This window comes from Micromys minutus (assembly GCF_963924665.1).
Source record: "Micromys minutus genome assembly, chromosome: 18".
NCBI classification, from domain to species: Eukaryota; Metazoa; Chordata; class Mammalia; order Rodentia; family Muridae; genus Micromys; species Micromys minutus.
The window spans coordinates 39,719,266-39,741,671 of NC_137953.1; the positions used below are offsets into that span (position 1 = coordinate 39,719,266).

The following is a 22,406-nucleotide window of genomic DNA, read 5'->3' on the forward strand; positions in this document are numbered from 1 at the left end:
GAAATCTTATGTATAAGTTCTTATGACTTCAAGGGACCATATTAGCTGTAATTCTGAGCAGCAAAACATCCAACAGCTTAAAACTGATAGATACAAGGCACCCCCACATTCTATAAAGAAGTGTAGTACTACACTGCACACAACTCCATAGTTTGCTGAAGAACGGAGGAACAACTTGGACTCTCCCATACCATCGCTCCTCCACCATGGCTAACATGGCTAACATAAGCCAAAATTAAGACGGGGGTAGGGGGAGAGGTCCCAGAGACAGCACATTACATCTGTGCTCAAGGGAGCAGGGGCTCCTGCAATCCCAGCATCAGCATCATTCCCCTTTCACTGTGCCAAAGCCAAGCAAGGAATCTGTGAGAAACATACACAGTCTAAGGAGAATTATACAGAAAAGAGACACCGACCTCTCACTCCTTTGCTGTATACCTGTTAATGCAGTAGACTGGCTCTTCTACTCCTCAGATTCATATAAGCAATGGGGAGAATGAACTAGAGGGAGGGAGAGGAGGGGTGGGGAAGAGGGCGAGAGAGAGAGAGAGTGTGTGCAAAGAGGTCCTGCAGAGGGAACCAGCTGATTGGTATCACAAGGATGTGTTTGTCTCTAGGTACCAAATAGAAAATACTTCATCTGAGACTTGTGGGCTAGGGCACTCAAGTATGAAGAGACTGGAGAGTACTTACCCTGAGAGTTAAAGGAGGAATTCAAAGAAATGGAGCTAAAATAGATTTCCAACCTCAAAAAACACACACAAAAATGTATACAAAAAGAAATTCACACATGAAACCATAAGAGACCTAACAGTGAGGCATCAGTAACCAACAGGGAAATATAAAACTACCAATTAAGCCACCTCCATTTCCTGCCTAAGCCATAAACTTTTTGATTGACAGGTGAGGCATCAATACAATACACAAGATGTACTCTCTATGAGGGCTCTGAACAGAGAAGTGATGTGCCCTACCTTCTGATCATTCACTGGCTACTGAAAACGAACCACAGGGAGGCTAGGGTGAAAGGCAAGGTCACAGAGGGCTCTGAAGTAACGTGAAGGTGACAAGGGTGGGAACAAGAGAGTGAAGGAGAGATGCTGGCCTCTGAATATATTTTGAAAATGGAGCCAACATAGTTTCTTGCCTGTCTGTGTTCTTTTTAAAAATAGGTCATATAAAGAAACACATCTTGACTTCCTTATCAAATTGAAGAGCGAATGAGCTAAATACAAATACAATACTATTCTAGTTGATGATTCATTGTACATTTGAACAGTCTCCAGTTTATGTAACATGGTGCTCATGGAAGAAAAGATTGACATTAAGCATTATCTAAGATGTTTATGGTGTCAAGCTTTGTTGACAGAGATTTTCTCCACAATCTGAAAGCAATTTTCAGAAATAAGAAGAAAAAAAATCAATTAAACTAAACTGGTTCCTCAGAAACTAGGGTAGAAGCTACTGTTCCATATTTTCTAAGAATTGATTAAAATTTTGTGCTTCCTGGGCTGTGTCATTAATATACAGGGATTGTAAAAAATCTGACATTGATTTATAAAATTAGTGTATGCGAGAACGGGGTTGTCTTAGTCAGGGTTTCTATTCCTGCACAAACATCATGACCAAGAAGCAAGTTGGGGAAGAAAGGGTTTATTCAGCTTACACTTCCACATCACTGTTCATTACCAGAGGAAGTCAGGACTGGAACTCAAGCAGGTCAGGAAGCAGGAGCTGATGCAGAGGCCATGGAGGGATGTTACTTACTGGCTTGCTTCCCCTGGCTTGCTCGGCTTGCTTTCTTATAGAACCCAGGTCTACCAGCCCAGGGATGGCACCACCCACAATGGCCTGGGCCAAGGATGGCTCCACCCACAATGGGCTGGGCCCTCCCTCCTTGATCATTAGTTGAGAAAATGCCTTATAGCTGGATCTCATGGAGGCATTTCCTCAACTGAGGCTTCTTTCTCTGTGATAACTCCAGCTTGTGTCAAGTTGACACAAAACCAGCCAGTACAGGGGTTGAGACAAGATATATTTAACAGGCATAGTAAAATTTTCGTTACGTTCAATTTATTCTAAAATACATTACTCTAACATGTATATAATAAATACTAAATCACTGAGTTATTAAATATATCTCCTCATTCACCTCCTTTAACAATCATTTTACAACAATGTCTTTATAGATAAAAATCTCTACTTAATCATAATCCTTAGGCTTTGTGAAAACAACTTATCTGTATTACATACTAAAAGATCAATTGCAGTTCAAATTATGATTAATGAGATCATGATGGAAAGGCTAGACATCACTGCATGAAGAAAAATAAAAGAAAACTTGGCTGTAAACTTGTAGGTTCACCAATTATACAGAAGTACTAGTAAACTGTATATAGGTTAAGTGTCCTGAAAGGCATACAGCCAAAAATGTTCTCAATTTTAGGTTTCTCACATTTTGGAATATTTGCAAATACTACTGATTGAGCCTTTCTCCACATCAAAGTGTGGAATCCGAAATTCCCTAAAGTTTCCAATTTGGAAACATTTGGCATTTGGGTGTTCAGATTAGGGATACTCAACCAGGATAACATCAACTTTCAGGGTTAAAGTTGGGATCATGGCACAGTGTGTGTGTGTGTGTGCGTGTGTGTGTGTATCCCTAAAACTTTTACAGAATGAAGCAGGCACATCTTAAGGTCAGATGTGAGCAAACACATAGGGTTCACCATTGCAGGAAGATTCAACTCTACAACTCTACCTTTTGAGCCATTTGCTTTTTTAGAAAAATTAGATGAAAAAAGAATAGTTGTTTAATTCCTATCATAAAGTATATCTTTTTCTAGTATTTTAGACAAATGTTGACAAAAAATTAGAAATTGCTAATGAACCATCTCTTTCATCCTGGTTTTTTATTTTGAAAAACAATGTAGAGGCAAAACTCTAAGTAATACAATGTATACTATTCATACCTCTCACCTAAAGCCACTGTTTCCAAGGTCTCCAATAGTCTTATCTATGCTTGTATCTTTATCTGTGCGTTTGTGTGCGTATCTGTGTGCCACACACATGCAGTGCCCACAATGGCCAAGGAGGGCATCAGATTCCCTGGAACTGTAGTTTTCAGCAAGTTCTGAGCTGTTGCATGTAGGTACTGAGAACAGCCAGTGCTCTTCTACGGCCCCTGTGATGTTTTGTAGTGTTAGATTTGCAGCTGCAGACATCAGAACTTTTCACAGCAATTATATTGCCAGAGCAAGGACTTGCATGGGTGTCACTTTCAAAGAACCAAAGGCTGAAAGGCAGTGTGTTTCAGGCCATGTACAGTATCTTTACTTGTTCTAACAGCATCCATAATTACAATTGGTTTTCATTCTTCAAATTCAGTACTCTTTACTAGATTCTTATTTTTTCATCTTGAACAGACCACTTCTTTGGATTTTGTAACACTGACATTTTAAAGGAAGACAGTAAAATGTTTAGAATGACCCACAGTTTGACTTTTTCTGACTACTATCTCGTAATTAGATTGAAATTAGCTGACATTTGGGGCCAGAGACTGTACAGCGACATGCCATCATTCTCAGAAGGCAGATACTGTCAATTATTTTTCATGACCAGAAAAATTAGCATATGCTAGATTTCTCTACTTCAAAAACATATCTGCTCCTTTAACGGCTAGGTAAATAATTTAGGGAATGCTTGCAGATTTCTTTTTCAATAGATGTCCATGCACTGTGTTCAGTTTCTACTGAGGATCTCTACCTAAACTCAGATATCAAAATGGTGACTGAAAAATAATGTTAATATTCCTTCTATACTTACAACATGACAATTCTTCTATATTACCCAGACTTCAGGGACACACACACACTCTCTCTCTCTCTCCCCGTCTCCCCATATCTATACAGATATGGAGATAGATATATGGATAGAGATACGCCACAGTTAATAATTTTTATATTCAAACAGAGGCAGCTTGGCTCCTATGTCTTTCTGTGATGTCCCTTTAATCCTTGACTGCTCTCTTGCCTCATACTTACTCTCCTTTTATTTTAAGTTGTTGTTGGTGTTTGTGGTTTTTTTTTTTAATAGCAGTAATTAAAAACCAAAATCTGCGTGCCAAGTAAGCTCACGGTGAGGTGTAATTGCTTCTATGCCCTTTAATTGGCACAGCCAGCAAGCATATTTCTCAAACAAATTATCCTCTACAAAGAAGAAAATGTTACACAGCTCAATAGAAAAATGGAGTGTTACAAAATGCAGAAAACTACAGAAAGCATTGCTCCCGATTTGAGAAAGAATGGACAATAATTTGCCAAATCCTAACTATTCATAACTCATCTGAGAGCTAAGATTACAAGACAACCAAGTGATCATGACAGCTGCTCCAGCAGGGTGTGAGGAACTCATGTGCTCTAGAGCATGGAAGAGAATGCATCTAGAGCCAGCATCTAAACAGCTACAGAAAACCAGTTACTGCCAAACTATGGTATGGGTCTTTGTGTCTTTTTTAAAGGCAAGCTTTTATGTGGTATCTGTTAGCCTCAACTTGCTGAGTGGCTGAAGATGGCCAGAAACCTTCATCCCTCGGATACTTATAGAGGGCTGGGATTACAGGCATATTGCACAATTTTGTCTGGCCTCAGGGGGTCCTTTAATAATAAAACCAATCATGCATAGCTGGATTTCTTATGGCACAAAGGCAGTAGGTAGAGAAATTAAAACTAGATATAATTCCATGGGGAAAGTGGTACAGAGGGATCCTTGTATGTAACAGAGGCCAAGAGTTAAGTTCAAAGCTAATGCATCACAAGGTGACATCACACATTCAACACTACTGATGTGCAGATTTAAAGGGACCACAGATGTAAATTTTATTTCACATCTTTTTTATCACATGTAGGATCATAAACACATTGATTAGTGATGACAGAATCATGAGCAACGCCTCTTTGTGGGGATTAAGGTGGGAAGAGAAGGAAATGTCATGTTCATCAGACCCATGTAAACTGTTACACTCTATTTTCTTTAACATGTGCTTACTACCTTTTAAATATTACTTTTAATACTTGTGAAACCTAAAGGAATGAGTTTACCTTGATCTGCAAGACATCAAGTGGAACAGTCTCTCCTTTCACAATGGCAAGTGTGGCATCTGTAATATGTCTAAATGGGGAAAAAAAAAAAAAAAAAACGGAAGAAAACCTGTTGTAAAAAGTAAATGTCACCTCCCCCAGTGTACAGCATGCATACAGATGTGCCCACATTCACATACTCAGAATCCTTGTTAGGAGAGGGGGGTCAGTAAAAGCTAGTCTTTCAAAATAATCTTAGGAAAGCATATGAGCAATTACTGACACATACATTTACTACATCACTCCACTGGACCAGGTACTGGAAAACTTTCTACTTAAAACATGGGAGTAACATAACATCTTTTAATCACTATAAGAAATTCAACCATTTCAAAAACAAACAAACAAACAAAAACCAAAAACAAAACTTTTTTTCTCAAACAGCCAGAAGGTAACTGAAGGCCAGGACTTGATAGTAAATGATAGTCCATGACCCAAGACACATTTCCTCATTTTCCAGGACCACAAGAATGCGCCTCATGCTCTGTTCTCACTGTTGATTCTTTCCCTCAAAGATACAAGACTATTCTTATCTATGTTCTCACAAACTCTGCAAAAACTTCTATGTAAAAAAAAAAAAAAAAACTCAGCAAAAAGTATTCAGGACATAAAATTATGCCAGATCTGCACATAACCTACAGTTTGTACTTTAAATTCAAAGTTAGACATACACAAATACACAAAAGATGGTCAATGAAAGAAATAGTAAGCCAAGTGGCGAGACAGTAAAACACATGCTCTCAGGAGAGAATGAGCAGCCCTACATCAAGGCCTTCACAGATGCTGGCCAACCCTCCCAAGCCCTAGTACAGCCTTGGCAAGCCCTTCACTCTCATCCTTCAGATCTGACAGACAGCTCCACCTCAGAGAGGCCCACTCAGTCCAGCCTAGTGCAAGGTCCTTCACTGTGGCTCTCAACACTGCACTGTTGCTGTCCTTCCATCGGCTCTAGCCTGACCATGTACTGACTAGTGTTATCACCTGCCTCCTCCTGGGGAAGAGAAGTTCCATAAGGGTGGAGGCACTTTATATTCATGGACTGACGAATGAAAAACCGACATCAGCACAATGCATGCCAAATAACAGGCGATCAGTATTTTCTGGGCATTATTTTATTTTCTAGAATTTCAAGCACAGAAACTGCAGAGAACCCTGTACATTCCTCACTCAGACTCAACCATTATCCCGTCATGACCAAGTTTACTTCTTCACATCACTAGGTAAGCCACTAAATATGAAAGCACACCTGATGTCTCAGCAGTTCATTATGTATCTGCAAGAGAGTTTTATGACATACCACTATTACACTTACAATTTTGACCCATGTGTATCAACATTTTTAGACAGTGCTCAAATTTTAACGATATAAATAAGTTACTTCCTTTGTTCAAGTCAAGATGCAAACAAGACACATAAATTGTGATTGGTTTATGTGTTTTAAATCTTTTATTCTATTATCTGTTCCTTTTCGATTTCCTGTTTAAGAAACAGGACATTTATCTACTGAATTTCTGTGGACTTGTACCTTAGTGACTGCATGTGTCTGACCCTAGTGTATATGTCTATTTCCTGTATTTTTTTGAGGAGAGCTAGAATGGAAAGTTTGTATGAATTCATCCTTGATTTGGGCAACATTAAATAATCCCTGTGGTAGTATGTGTTTCCATCAGAAGACAAAGAACACCTGCTATCTTTGGTAATGATGGCCACCAGTGAAAATCATCATCTAGATTTACTGGGTTCCAAACTAATAATTTTTTAAATCTATCATTAAAACATTTAATTTATTTTATACATGTGAGTGTTTTGCCTGCGATGCCTGTGGAGGTCAGAAGAGAACATCAGGTTCCCTGGAACTAGAATTATGGACAGTTGTGAACCACCATGGTGCTGGGAACCAAACCTGGGTCCTCTGCAAGAGTAACATGCAGTCATAACCACTGAGTGGTCTCTTCAGCTCAGTCTATCCTTCTTTCTCACGGATCCGCTATTGTACAAAAAAACCTTTCCCTGAACTGCACTGAAATGCAGGTCATGTAAGAAAGCTGAGAGAAATGATTAACTCATGTTCCTAGGCTGGCCCTGAACTCACTGTGTAGCCAGGGATGACTTTCAACTTGTGATCTTTCCCCTCTAGTTCCCCAGTACTGGGATTACAGATGTGCACCATCATGAGTGGTTTATTTTATGCTGCAGATGGAACCCAGGGTTTCATGCATGCTAGCATTTTACCTACTGAACGACATTCCTCTTCCCTTGCTCCTATTTACATAGGGTCTCACTTTGTCTCCCAGGGGACCTCAAACTGGCTACACAGACTAGAATGGCCTTGATTTCAGAGAGCCATCGGCCTCTGCCTTTTGACTGCTATGATTAAAGGTATATACCACCACATCAGTGCCCTCAACCTTCCCCCACACTGCTTTTTAAAAAAGCAGAACTCTAAAAACCAGTTTTCTAAAGAGCATAGCATCTGAATGTGTGCAATTTCTCAGTTTTACTTGTTTCCTGATTATCACTATGAAACCAGTTTGCTCTGTTTCAATACACTGTAGATAGTCACCTTACTGACACACAATCATACAGATTTAATGAACGGGTATAGGATTAGCATATAATCAGAATTAATGGTGAGAGATAGTAGCCACAAAAGCATATGCTGATGTTAACAAAACTCAGGAGAAACTAGAGCACATCTCTAATGCTTGTTTAATCAAGTAAATTTACTAAAGTTTGAAAGGACTATGTTAATTTTTTAAATTCTCTCTCTCTCTCTCTCTTTCCCTCTCTCTCTCTCTCTCTCTCTCTCTCTCGTGTGTGTGTGTGTGTGTGTGTGTGTGTGTGTGTGTGTGTGTGTGTCTGTGTGTCTGTGTGTGTGTGTGTGTGTGGTGGGGTGTTGCTACAGATCAATGATTTTACATAAAACTTCTTTTTTAGAGCCATCTTAGGTCAGGCTCATAGAAATATTTAAGGGTCAGTACAGAAATGTCCCTATACAACCCCTTTCCCTCCTACAGCACAGCTGTTCCATTATTGTATCTCCACCCCGACCCAAGACTGATTAGCTCATTTGTCACAATTGAAGAACTTACACTGACTTATTACTGCCATTCATAATCCAGTTTTGATCATAGCTGCAGTCTTAATGGGTTTAGACAAACATTAATGACATCTACCACTCAGTAGTATATTCTAAATGATTTTACCACTACACAAATCTCTTTGTACCTTTTCCAAACCCTAACAGCCGCTCTCCCTTTTACTGTCACAACGTCCTCTCTTCTGGACTCTTAGCAGTTGGAGCCATATAGTGTAGACTTTTTCGAACTGTTTTCCTTTACTTGGTAATATACATTCCTGTCATTCTGTGGTTTCGTAGCTCATTTCTTTTTATCACTGAATGAGATTCTACTGTTTGAATGTACTAGTTTTAATCCATTTGCCAATTATTTCTTCTTGCATAAGTGGCACCCAACCGTCTTTGAAGGAATTGGTTTGTTCCGAGGCTATCAAACTTAAGAGCCTAGAGTTATACTACTTTTCCTTCCTAACCTTTCATGTTCCTAGTCTGTGTTGTGACATCCTCTCTTTCACCACTAGAATAAGTCATTTGTGTCCTTTCTAATCTCTATGTAGCCTGGCTAGAGACTTACTGAGCTATTTATTATTTCTAAGAACCAGCTTTCTATTGACTTCTATTTTCAATTTCACTGAGTTTTTCTCTAATTCTTATTTTTTTTTAACTCTGGATTTAAACTTTTTTTTTCCTCTGTTAACTCTGAGTTCAACTTGCTTTTCCTCCTCCTGATTTCAGAGGCAGTGTCCGCTTATGTAACCAGTCTGGTTTCAAACTCACAATCCTCCTGCCTCAGCTTCTCATGTGTACGCCTCTACAGTGTGCCTCCACACTTAACCTTGCTCTGCCTTCTGTTCTACTCTGTACACTAATGCTCCACATTTTCTCTAATCACTGTCTACCACATATTTTTAGAAGTGTTCTTATCTAATTTAAAATATTTTAAAACTTCTCAGCTTCCTTGATGCACGTGTTATTTATTCAGAAGCACGCTGTACAGTCTGCATGGGTTTGAAAACTGTCCAGTTCTTTCCATTTTCATTTCACTCTCTTCTACCCTGTACGTTAGGACAGGTCTGAAGAACAGGTTGGGGTTGGGTATTTCCCTTCTCCCATGTGGAAGGCCAGAGCCAGCAAGAGTCAGCGATCCCTATTGAGCTCCAACACTGCTCTAGAAGGTTGGGCCCTGCATAACTAGTTTCTCCTGATGCAGATCTTACAAGGAAAAAAGACCACTTCAGAGTACTTTAAACTTCTTCCTTTCTTCCTTTTCTAGCACTTAGTATGGGATCTTCAGCAAACTATGAGATAAATCTCACAATATTATAGGAAACCTGTAAATCTGGGTTCCAAAGTGATTGGAACTCTCAAGAGCTGACCACACAGAACCTAGGTTTTCCTACAGGGGCACTGGTTCCCACAGGTGCTTCCGTTCATGAGCCTCTGCCGTGGTAAGTCATGATTCTGTTCCCACCTGTCCCTTCAATCTTACAGCAGCTGTTTGGCTGCCCTCCGCTCCTGCTCAGATGCAAGAAGAGTTTGTAGTTTGTTTTGTTTTTCAACTGTGGTGCTGGGTATTGGGCTCAGGGCCTTGTGCCTCCTGGGCAAACAGTCCTGTCAGCTTTCCATGAGATCCTCCAGCAGTTTCTCAAATGCTAACCTGGAAACTGAAGGGCCAGCTTCTCTTCTACATCAGACTTACTGATTTAGAATCCATATGCAATACAATCTGTCCTTCCAGGCATACCTTTCCATACATTTGACAAATGTATGTATGAAACCAACACCATCATCAAAATACATTAACATTTCTACCATCCCCGTAAGTTTCTCATCAATCTTTGTTGCCAACCCACTCCTACCACAATCGTGGTAAAAAAAATTCCAGCAATTACCATGTCCAGCTTAATCTTTTGTAGAATTATCATATAATACAGTAAAAAAGCATGAGCTCGAGACTATTCACACTACTGACTGCATCAACAACATGGGTACATGGCTTCTGTTTTATGGTTAAGTAGCACTCTGGTGTATAAATGTGCTATAATTTGTCAGCCATTCATGAGCTGGTTGATACTGGCACTGTTCCTGATTCTTGGCAATTAACAGCAGATTCTACAAATAAGGCTTAGTATATAACTCTATATGTCTGCATTTATCTTAGGTAAATACCTAACAGTATGACAAGCTTCTGTTTAATTTGATAAGAAGCAGCCACATTAGTTCCTATAGTGGCTGTACTGCTTGGCATTCGCCAAGCCGTCAATACATGAGTTGCTGAATAGTCTTAACAGTGCTTGTACTGTCTGGACTGCTTTTCCCTGTTATTTAAGCAGTTGTGGGTTGGAGAGATGGCTCAGTGGTTAATAGTAGTACTTCCTGCTTTTGCAGAGGACCCTAGTTTGATTGCCAGCACCCACATGAGGTATACTGGCATCTGCACCTCCAGTTCCAAGGGATCCAATGCCTTCTACTGACCTCCTTGAGCACTGAGAATTCACATGAAGGCAAAAAACCCAAACACCCATATTTATCTATAACCCCCCCCACACACACATACACACACACTTTTCTTTCATTTCAATATAGACGTTGGCTGGGAGTGAAAAGCAAATTCTTTAAAAATAAGATTCTACTTGGAGGAGGCAAGGCGCATGCCCACAAGTCGAGGCTATACTGTCCTGAGTGTGTACAGCCTACGAGGGAACCACCATAGCTGATGTGTGCACTGTACTTATTAATCTGAATAGCACCTGGCACATGGAAACTGGCCTTGGGAAACCTAAAAGAACAACTCTACCTAATGCAATTCAGAAAGACTTTTTGCATTAAATTGCTTCTCTGAGTTGCTTGGGAGATGACAACTAAAATGCACCTCAAATTTATCATTCCCTGATGATAACTCAAAGTTCTAATAAGGAAGCACTGCAGCCTGGAATTTAGGTTTATTTACCTGAGATATTCCACATTTCAGGAAAAAGACTTTTTTCTTCTTTAATAATTATTTTACAAGAGATCTTGACAGCAGAAAAAAAGGCAAAGCTTTGGTCTTTTTACATAGTCCTAGGCAGCGGCCACTTTTAAAAGTTTGCAAAATTCTGAGCCAAGGGCAGAGTTTCTGATTACTCAAGGACCCTGAGGCATGCTTAGAGATTAGGTTTCCATAAATCTTCAAATTATAAATAGAAGCAGCAGTAACAATAGTTTAAAAACAAGAAAAAAAAGCTCCAAAGAAACAGAACACTATCCCAGATCCTGGAGGTGGCCACATGGGAGTGGAGGCTTTCAGTTTGGAAGGGTTTCCACAAGAGAATAATCTTCGTCAGATCACTGAAACACCATTCGGAAATGCTGGCTGAAGTAGTTCAATAACCTCTACTGATCAAGGGAAAGACAAACTCCCTAATATAGTCAAGTCCCAAACTGGAGGGGATTTATATCAGACCAGCAAAAATGTTTGAGTCAGTCATCCATCATTATCCATTGCCCTCAAAAATTCTAACCTGTGACTAAAAAGTATGGCCCACTAAAGTGTCTTCTCCTGCTTGCTAGGCCTCAGGATGGTTAGAGAATCCTATAAGGGTGTGATATGAGAGATATTAGGATGAGGGTCTGGTAAACATATATATGCATGCCTGGGATTTCCTATATGCATCGAATAAAGTTGTTAAAGATACAATTGCTGGCCCTCAAAATTACAACAAGGAAAGTCAGCCTATAAGACCTAGTCTAGGAAAGCACTCTAATGCCGGGAGAAAACATTTAACCCAAATTAAAAAGTACCTTCTATTATTATTATTGACTTAGAAGGTTATAACAAGAAAAACTCAGAAATTTTTAATTCAATAAATGTTTACTTTCTGACTTCTATAACAAGCCTTATATTACACATTATGTAAAAATTTCTCCAACATTTATGTAGGTCTTTTGACAACCATTTGTTCAAGATTATGTTAATTAATTGCATAATAGCCAGGCCTCAAATTCAGGATCACTACCTTTTTGACAGGTTGTTCCATACAGCATTCAATCTGCCTGAGTCCTGAGGACAGTGTTAGCCTCACAGCAATGTAACTTGTCAGGACGTCAACCCTTCCCTTCCCATCTACTATACCCATGCTCCCAGCCACTTCAGGGTGTCACTAGGATGTGACTACATTTAGTTGATTTACCTGCTTCTATCACCAAGATAAGGAAGCCACTACTACCTGCAGTTTGGTTTCCTAGGAGACTATTTGTCACCATGTGTACTTAAAGGAAATGATCAGAGCAAATCTGCCCTCACCTTCATGAAAGGGTCTTACAGTGTAAAGGCAGAAAAGCTGCAATGACAGAAAGAGTCCATCTCCATCCCTGACATCAGGATGAACTAATTACTAGGTTAGGAAGGTACCACACCTCAACTGAGAGTCTGCCAATTCTCTGAAAGACTGGGTGCTCCCTATCAATAACCTGACGTTTCAGCCTATCAATATTTAGAAAGCCGATGTTCTCACATAAGTTAATTTTCAGGCCCAGGCTCTATCACACAATGTTAGCATGCCACATTGACAACCTACTGGACTTTGTTTCCACTTTCGGCAAAGAGGGTATGACTCAAACTACTGTTCTGTCCCAGCGGGATAAATCCAATCGGAATCTTACTGAAGGTAGCCTGTGAAACAAAAAGAAAACAATGTTGTACTGCTACAGTCAGAGATTAGGTTTAAAGGGAGGCATGTGAGTATCCTCTAGGACAAAGTAAGCTGTGTCTCCCATCTTATCTCCATTCCCATCTCTAGGTCAGTAAGCAAACACCCCGATGTGAGCAGTTTCTAAAACCAAGTAGTCAATAAACACAATGACTCAGAATTTAGAAGATATGTTTGGGTACTCAGTAACTACAATTATTTGTTTGAAACTGGGTTAAGATAATGACAACCTTACAACTGGATCAATGAACCAGTGTGAGAGACTGTACTAAGCTATCACACTGGCTAAGAAATACAGGGACAAAATTCAACCAACAATACCTACTAATTCTACCATGACCAATGGCAGGTGACAGTGTGTCATAAGCTATCTACTTCAAATATAAAGAGTATGTCAAATAATGGCCAGTTAATGATGACATAACATGATCTAACTAAATGTCACATATACAGCCATTACTTGAAGATTCTTAAGTTTATTTTGAACACAATCTCTTATTGTTTTTACTAAAATATTTTAAACTGTGCCAGGGAAATGAATACGATCTTTTATAAGTTCTCAACCCAGATTTAAGAACATTTGCCATTTTGCTTCTGATGTCTTAAGAAATGAATTGGATTTCAAAATTTAAATAAATAAATAGGCAGAGACAGATAAAGTCCTTTGAGAACCCTCCTAGAGGAAACCACTATACTAGGTTGGCATGACTCTTTTCCATTGTTTCTTTCTTACTACATACTTACAGACCAAATAGCACACAGTAACAGTACTGCTTTCTGAATTTTAAAACTATGTAGAAATATTTCACCTTCTTTAAAAACTGACTTGTATTTAACATTTCTAAGATCCAAAGATGTAGATGTTTATAGATCTTCTTCATTCTTGTGTATGACACGAATTACATATTTGTGTCTGTGTGTGTGTGTTCAGAGTACACAAAGAGGCCTGACGGCAACTTCCTGTTTTGTTCCCTAAACACTGTCCTTTTTTTTTTTTTTTTTTTTTTTTTTAAATAAGGTCTCCCACATGGCTTGAAAGTTCTGAAGTTATTCCTTCCGGTCAGCCAGCACCAAAATTACTAGTGGCACCACTCTGCTGATTTTACATGGATCCGGGGATCAAACTCAGGTTCTTGTGTTTAGTTCACCCACTTAATTGCTACCTGGCTCCTCTTATATAAACATAGCAATTTAAATTTATGAAAAAATTCCACAAAGAAAAGATTCTATAGGAAATGTTTATATAGCATACTAGCTGTTGTTAAAAGGTACAGAGTAGCCTGAATTACCAACACAGGAAGTCCACCATGGGTTTGTGAGAGTAACTTATGACAGAGGAAGAAGTGTTGCACCATCTGATCAGAAATGCAATCCTATCACAATTGCCCTGGATTGAAAATGTAACATAGGAGTTGAGTATAACAGTCTATGCCTGCAATCCCACAGAGTCCAGAGACTGAGGCAGGAGAATCACTAATTCAAGGCTAGTCTGGGCAACTTATCAGGATCCTGTCTGAAAATAAAAATTAAATGAACAAAGGGCTGGAGGTGTAAATCAATGTTGTTCGCTCACCTAGACACCCAAAGCCCTGGTTCAATCCTTAGTACAACATATGTATGTGTGCATGTATGTATGTATAGATGGATAGATGCTATTTATATATACATACACACATACCTACAAATATAAACATGAATGTATGCATTGTAAGGGGGAAAGAATAAAAGAATGAGAGCAAGTAGAAGCTTAATATATTTTTATAGCTCACCTCATCTGTTCTTCTAAGTAGTCCAGTAACAACCTATGAATGTAAAAAATATTATAAACAACATGCATTTTCCTTATCAAAACAAAATTAGAATAAAATTTCATGAACCATAAACTTATTTTCTTGTAGAAGCTATATTAAATGATGTATTAGATCTTAAAAATACATCGTATTGTCAAAATGATCAGTGCTAAATTAGATTTTATTCTTAACCTAGAATAAGTACAGACTGAGATAAATTATAAAAATTCCACATTGCATTAGTAAAATTATATTTCAAGGTCTACAAAATAAGTTTACTAATGTTTATGTGTTGTAGGTTCTGGAGAAATATGAATTCTTTCCAATTATACAGGAAAGCCTATGTTAGCCTTTTGCAGCATATAGAGGACAGGATGGCTTAGTATGTTTAGAAATCTGTACTCAAGTGCTTCTTCCTGAGGGCTAAGAAACCAAAGGGGCTAACTGACATTAATCATTTATTTTACTCTATTCATTATCATTAGGTAGCCTAAACTGGCCTGGAACTCACAGCATTCCTTCTGCTTTAGCTTCCTTGGGATTGCACAGGTAGGGGCTGTCATAAAAACCTATCATTTCTCTAGCCAAATGCCTTTTCTAAAAAAAAAGAAAGATTTATTTATTTTATGTATATAGGTATACTGTTGCTCTCTTCAAAAACATCAGAAGAGAAAATCAGATTCCATTATAGAGGGTTTAGAGCTACTGTGGTTGCTGGGAATTGAACTCAGGACCTCTGGAAGAGCATGCTCTTAACCACTGAGCCATCTTTCCAGTCCCAGGCTCTAGTTTTTTTTTTTTTTTTTTTTTTTTTTTGGATATTTTCTTTACTTTTCATTTCAAATGTTATCCCCTTTCCTGGTTTTCCCTCAGGGATCCCCCTATTCCATCCTCTTCCCCTTGCCACTATGAGAGTGCTTCCCCACCACCCAAATGTTTTATAATGACTGCATATACACCAAATATAGAATTCAATGTCTTCCCTTTAAAACAGTTTGTAAATAAAGGCTGACATATCTCCTCCCTTTATCTTGTCCTGCCCCATTGGGTTCAGTATTATGAGGGCTGACAGTGATTTACTTCACTCTGTAGGTGTACAATCAGAACTCTTCACGTTTCATTAACAAGCTATACAAACAACTACAAGGTCATTAGCAGAGCCTTTGTAAAAAGGAAGCTAACCAAGGCTCAAACTTAGGACAGCCTTTTTGCTGTTCACTTCTGGTCCATCACACTGATGAAGAGAGGTCAAAGCCAACAGTAATGTAGTATGTGGGTAAAACTGATGAACCTGCATTACATTACCATCTAAATTTCTCTGTTTAGATTGGTGTTCACTCTGTTCTACACTTCACAGCTTTTAAGACACATACCCACTCCTCTCCATCACTATCATCTCCAAAGTGTTTTCATTCCCCAAAAGTCCTGTGTGCTGACTGCTAATCCTTCTCTTCTCCCAACCTCTGGCAACCTCTCATCCTTTCATTTTCTCTACTGTTGCTTGCCCCACAAGCCTAAGAGTTGAAGTGTAGACTACAGTCTTTTTGTAGTTTCTTTCACTGAGTAATGTGCTCCAAATCTTGTCAAAACTGAATAGTTCTTTTTCTTCATGCTAAGGAATCCGTTACTTGGGTATGCTACTCTACAATTAACCTATTAAAGGGCACCTTCATTTCTTCCACATTTGGTCGACGGTAGATAAAGATGCTATAAATGGCCATGTGCAGATTTTTTGTAAGCATGTAAGTTGTGAACTCCTCTGTATAATTCCAATGAACACAATTGCTGGGCCACACAGCAAGAATATGTTCAGTTTTTAGTGAAACCACTCCTTTCTCATTTTGTTTTACCTGGAGTTTGGTTATTCTAATAGATATAAAGTGACTGAGCCATTCTGCATTTCCACAATCAATGAATAACAGCTCCTACTGTTCTGCACTCATGATATTTGGTACTGCCAGTGTTCTTTCTGCCTTGGGCATTCTCATAGGTATAGCATCTCACTGAGGATAAGTGGTAATACTGCTAGAACAAAGGCAGTGCCAGGGATGTAGCTCAGTAGTAGAGTACTTGCCTAGCTTACATGAGGCTTGCTCTGTAGCACTAATGGCCAAACAACCAGCCTTAAAAAGAACGAGAGAAAAGAAGGCAAATGCATACATCTGAACAAGTAACATCTCTTTCTACAAATGCAGTCTTGAGAGTTAACTCTCTATAGGACAGAAATGATGTGAGTGGCCATAAAGTGTTTTCTTGAGAGGAACTTTCATTTAATGAGAACTTGTCCTTCACCAAGTGAAGCCCTGGTGTCATCAGAGCTCTCATAACATTATGCACAGCAAGCGTGACCCATCCATACACATTTTGCTTCTTGTTTTATTCAATATTTGAGGTCTAATTTTGCTGTGTAACCCAAGACTATCTAGAACCCAAGATCTTCCCACTTCATCTTAAGTGCTTGATTATAAATCCTTGCTTGTTTTATTTAGTTTCTCAGACAGACTTGTTTATATATAACCCCCCCCCCCCCTTTTTGAGCTGGGAGGGAGGTTTATCAAACACATGAAAGGAAAAGTACCAGAGAAAAGCTTAGGGCTGTGTGAGTTTGAGAGCAAATAGCCCTAAAATACTGAATTACAGCAATTTTCCTAATTATTGTTGCCACTGTCCAAGAACCTAATATCCATTTTTCTCCCCTTAAAAATGGCCCTACATGGGCAGGGAGAACCCTACCTCCTGCAGTGTGCCATCTCCTCCAGCAACAATGATCACATCGGTGCTTTCCATCAATTCCAGGAGCTTCTTGGCTTGTCCCTCATAATCTGTCTGAAATATCAAAGATGGCTTTGGTAAACTTGTCATTGTAAGACCACATGTTAAAAGATGAAAAGTTTCCTTAAAGTTTTATATTGGTTCCCTTAATCTTACATGGTTGAAAGAGATGAAAATTCTGTGAAAGCAATTAGGTATAGATTTTTATAATTTTAAACTTCCTAAGCTAGAAATGACTTCAGAAACAATCTATTCAGCTCCTTATTCTAAAAATAAAATTTGAGCCCAATAATTTGCCTTAGTAGTACAGCTAGTCTACTGAAGGACTCTTCCAGTCCAGCATGGCTTCTATGGCATTGTTTGCACTCTGTCATCTGACGGCAGGAAGTCAGGTGCATATGTAAATAGGGAAGTAGATATAATGAAAAGGGTACAGATTTCAGAGCCCAAGGGACCTACAGTAAACCTCAGCTCTGCTACTTTTTAACTGACTGGCTTTAAACTCACTGGATTTTAATTTCCTTATCAAGGAATTCCATGTATCAAGAGAGGAATAATCATGGTGTACCTGTACTATTGCTACACAACAGAATTTAAAGCAGCTAGAAAAGTGTTTGCAACTAGTTCTGTGTTAAGTAAGTGAAGATGATTATTGTTTTAATATGATGGCACATAAAAAATGCAAGTGTGTTTGAAAGAACCCACAGAAGAGCACTCCAACCTTCCTATTTTTACTAAACATTTGATGTACATTTTAGCCACCATCAGGATGTACATTGATATGTACACCCCTGAAGACAAATGCTAAGGGCATAAAGCAAGTAAAGAGAAAAATATTATCTTCAATTCAAAATACACCAGATACACTAGCAGGCAAAAACTAAATACTTAAATATCAGATGGGCTAAAATGCCTTTAGTATAACTTGAAATACCTGCTCTTTGTGCCCTGTTCCCAGCATAGAACTCTAAAAATCCACAGAAGCTATTTTGTTACTCACAGAAAACTCCTCAAACATAACAGAGTATGTGCTAGGTAACTTTGGGAGAGTCTGGGATAAGAACTGGTCACCAGAGGCAAACAGACGCCTTACAGGGTAGAACCTTGAGTTCCACACCCCATCTTCTAGGGAAAGGAGAGGAGCCTAAGATCATCCATCAGGGCTCAATGATTTCATTCATAACATACGTAGGAATTCCTGTATATATTATACACATACATGCACATTAATGTAAAGAGAAATTATGTGCATGCACAGTAAAAATGTTAATAGGGTGAAGTAAATAAGAAATATATATATATATATATATATATATATGAATAGTTTTTGTAACATTTTTAAAAATTTAAAATTATTTGGAAATAAAATTTAACAGAAAAGAGAGGAAATCAACCTTTCAAAGACCAATAATTTCAAGTGAAGTATAAGAAGAAAACTTTAATATTTCTACTAATAATTTAATCTCTCTTTAATACCTATTTTCTTAAATTGGGAAAATTACAAAATACAAAAACCAAAGACTTTGGTATTAAAGTATTGTTACATTTGTTGTAGATGTCAATATATTTACACAGAAAAATATACTTCCTTATTAAAACAAATATATTCAAGTATTTAGAAATAAAATGGGACAATGTTTTATTCATTCCAGAAAGCTCAGTTACCATGTAAGGATGCTTAGTGGAGACCACATGGGCCACACAACAGTCAAATCAGGCTATCATGAATAAGGCCATATTCTTCTCCACCCTGACATTAAGGATTCCTGCCTGGACAAACACAAAGACAGTTCTAAACAGACTGCTGACCAGTAAGATCCTATTAAGAAAAGCAATAGTTGAATCGAGGTCTTACATACCAATACACAACTAGCAGAGAAATGGGTTTAAATATATCTATAGTTGGGCTGGAGAACCTCAACCACTAAAGGCTAAAGTTCACATCCAAAGTGTATCAACTTACAACAAACATTTAGCGAATTAAACTGCCTTTAATCAAATTTCTTGTGTTCAGTCCAGCTCTTGAGTTAATTATTTTAAGATATAATAAAAAATTATCTATAGAAATGGGCAAATTCACAATCATACTGGGAGATTTGTAATTCCCCTGACAGGTTAGTTTAAAATAGGTATTATCATTAAGAGCAAAATTAAAAAAACAAAACAGGAGAGAAATAGAAAATTTGCAGTACACAAGGAATAGATTGGGTTTGTAGGTCATAAACAATATAATATTTAGTAATTGATATCAAATATTATGGCATAGATAGAACACATAAAAAACAAACTATATTCAATCTAAATCCAAAGACAGCTTTGATCCTGAAATTATATATATAGTATATTTCTTTGATCACAATGTAGTTAATTCAGAAATCATTAACAAAATAATACCCATAAGCCCTTTAGCCTTTAGATATGAGAATTAAAACACATTAAGTAACTCACAGGTGAAGCAAAAGTCGTGATAGAAATGGGAAAATCGTGAGCAATGATAATGAAAGAACTGTGTCTGCAGTGATAGGACACAGGTGAAGCAACAGCTGTAAATATACAGCGTCGGGGCAGGGGTGGGGGTGGGGGGCGGTAAACCAACGAAAATCTCACACCAGCAGAACAGCAAATAAAGTAAAATGAAGAAAAAAATTAAGATTTTTTTTAAAGAAAAGGAGAAATGAAACAACTTTGTCAGTAAAAAGATCAATAGGTAAACTGGGTCCTCAGCAGTAACTAATTAAATTAGAAAGTGTCTTGAAGACTTTGAAGACTACTGTGTGTGTGTGTGTGTGTGTGTGTGTGTGTGTGTGTGTGTGTGTGTGTGTGTAGAGCAGGCCCAGCTGAGGTGAAGAGTAACATGGGGCATTACAAAAGCTACACACAGTTAAGAGTGAACACGAGGACATTATAAACAGCTCAATGCCAGCTGATGTGAAAACCGAAGAGAAACAAATTCTTTAAAGAATTTCTCTTGCCAAAGAGAGACAGACTGAAGTACTATTAGTAGTGCTATTGAATATGCACCACCTCCCTTCGGCAAGATCCAGGCCCAGAGTTTTATTCAAGAGTTTCACCAAATAATAAGGAACTAATGACAGCAGCCCTACAGGACCACCATATGCTCTCTCACACCTAGACTGTGGCACACTGTAGACGCTCATGCAAACACTTCCTTCCCCTTTCTCCTAATCCCAGAGGCAATCAACTGCAAGAGCAAGTCTGATATGCATGACCTCCTAATCTCTATGACATACTCAAAGTGTAATTTAGAAATAGACTAACATCAGTTCAGTCACCATAGGATGATGAAAATGGCTTAGGAGCTGCCACCACTAATTAAGGAGCTACTGACAAATCACAGCTTCTAGAGAAGAAACAGTTTTCTTTAAGAGCTGATCCCTGGCAGGTCTGCTACACTCTAGTGGATAGTAGCACAAAATTGAGTTAATAAAAACTTTTAAAGGACATGAAGTTAGGAGGGGTTACAAACTAGGGAGTGCAGTTGGAGAGGTAGATCTGGGATGACTTAGTGGGAGGAGTTGAGAATGAAAATTATCAAAAATATTGTACGAAAGACTCAAAAGAATCAAAATATTATTAGAAACACCATTTTAGTAAGGAGGGGTCTATGGCTCTGTCTGGAGGAAGGAAATGGAAGAGGAAAATTGTAAATCATACCATAATTTCAAAAACAAAAAATATTTAAAACTATAAACAGTTTTAAAACTGGAGGGGCAGGGGCTGAGGAGATGGCCAAACAGTTAAGTACTTGCTGCTCTGCCGGTGGATCTTGTTGGCGTCCCAGCACACACTTGGTGGCACACAATATCTATAACTCCAGTTCCAGGGGTCCTGATAATTCTCTTCTGGCTTCTGTGAATACTAGGCATACATGCAGTCCACAAACACACACACAAAACACTCATACACACAATTGTCTTTAATTAATTAAAACAAATACAGCAGAAGGTTGGCTCTGACTAAATGCATAACCCCGTACACTCACACATGCTGCTTAAAATTCATCAAAATGGAAAGCTGAGATGTCTAAGGTTTACAGTTCCTTCTCATTTATTTTGTCCTCTTTCCTTCTTACCTAAAATCTCAAAAATTCTAATGATTTTTAAAATTTTAAAATACTTTAAAAAATTCTTTATCACAAATAATTTTTTACCACAAAGAAAATGTTTACCTGCTATTAGAACTACCAAGACATTAGAGCCCTCAAATCAGAGGGCTTTGTATTTGGGGAGTGGCCTCTACAACTGAGAGATGTAGTTCTACCTGCTGCAAAGCATCAGCACCTCTGCACACCCACCTGGGCCTGTGCTGAAATGAAAAGCTGACTGTGTCAGGAGAAAACACAACTGCTTTGAGTAATTAATAGAACAAGACACAGCATTGATTTTCTTCTTATCTTCAGTGAAAACTGGGTTCTGCTTAGAAGGCAAGAGCAGAGAATACATGAATACATTAAAAATGGTGGTCTGTGTACATAAAGACTATTAGAGGAAGTCTTACCTTGACGACAGTCACATCCATGCCAGACAGGTGTAAAATTGGGGCAGCATTTTTTTCAAATAGAGTTCTGGCTTTGCTGTAGAAAAAGAGGGAGAAAAAACACGATATATTTTAAAACACATTTTCTAGCTGAGAATAAAAAATTGTAACCATGTGCCCTAGAGAACACAGACTTTATTTGTTCAAGAATAGGAAGTTCAACATCGAGTTACCACAGATAGAGAAATAGTTTGTCCCTTGCCTTATATAATCAGCTTGTACACATTTGGAAAGCCACATTCTCTAGAGCAACAATGAGCAGTAGATATAGCTCCACTCAAAATAACAAAGCTTGACCCACTTGGAATTCCCAATACCAGATACAGCAACGGAGCAGATAAAGCACGACATCACACAGGGCTTGTCTGAACAACTCACACTC

At 38.3% G+C, this 22,406-nt stretch overlaps 1 protein-coding gene across 2 annotated transcripts in view; it reads right to left on the minus strand.

Annotated features, from left to right (window-relative positions):
- The window catches only part of AGK (acylglycerol kinase), a gene marked incomplete at its 5' end in the record, with an annotated part of 73,750 nt that overhangs the window by 18,839 nt on the left and 32,505 nt on the right, over nucleotides 1-22,406 (minus strand). For both annotated transcript variants that reach the window (XM_080932088.1, XM_080932089.1), the window contains 5 exons: nucleotides 5,100-5,169; nucleotides 12,774-12,868; nucleotides 14,675-14,707; nucleotides 17,429-17,521; nucleotides 21,986-22,061. In XM_080932088.1, the coding sequence (XP_080788214.1) occupies nucleotides 5,100-5,169; nucleotides 12,774-12,868; nucleotides 14,675-14,707; nucleotides 17,429-17,521; nucleotides 21,986-22,061 (367 nt within the window). The remainder of the gene's footprint in view (nucleotides 1-5,099; nucleotides 5,170-12,773; nucleotides 12,869-14,674; nucleotides 14,708-17,428; nucleotides 17,522-21,985; nucleotides 22,062-22,406) is intronic.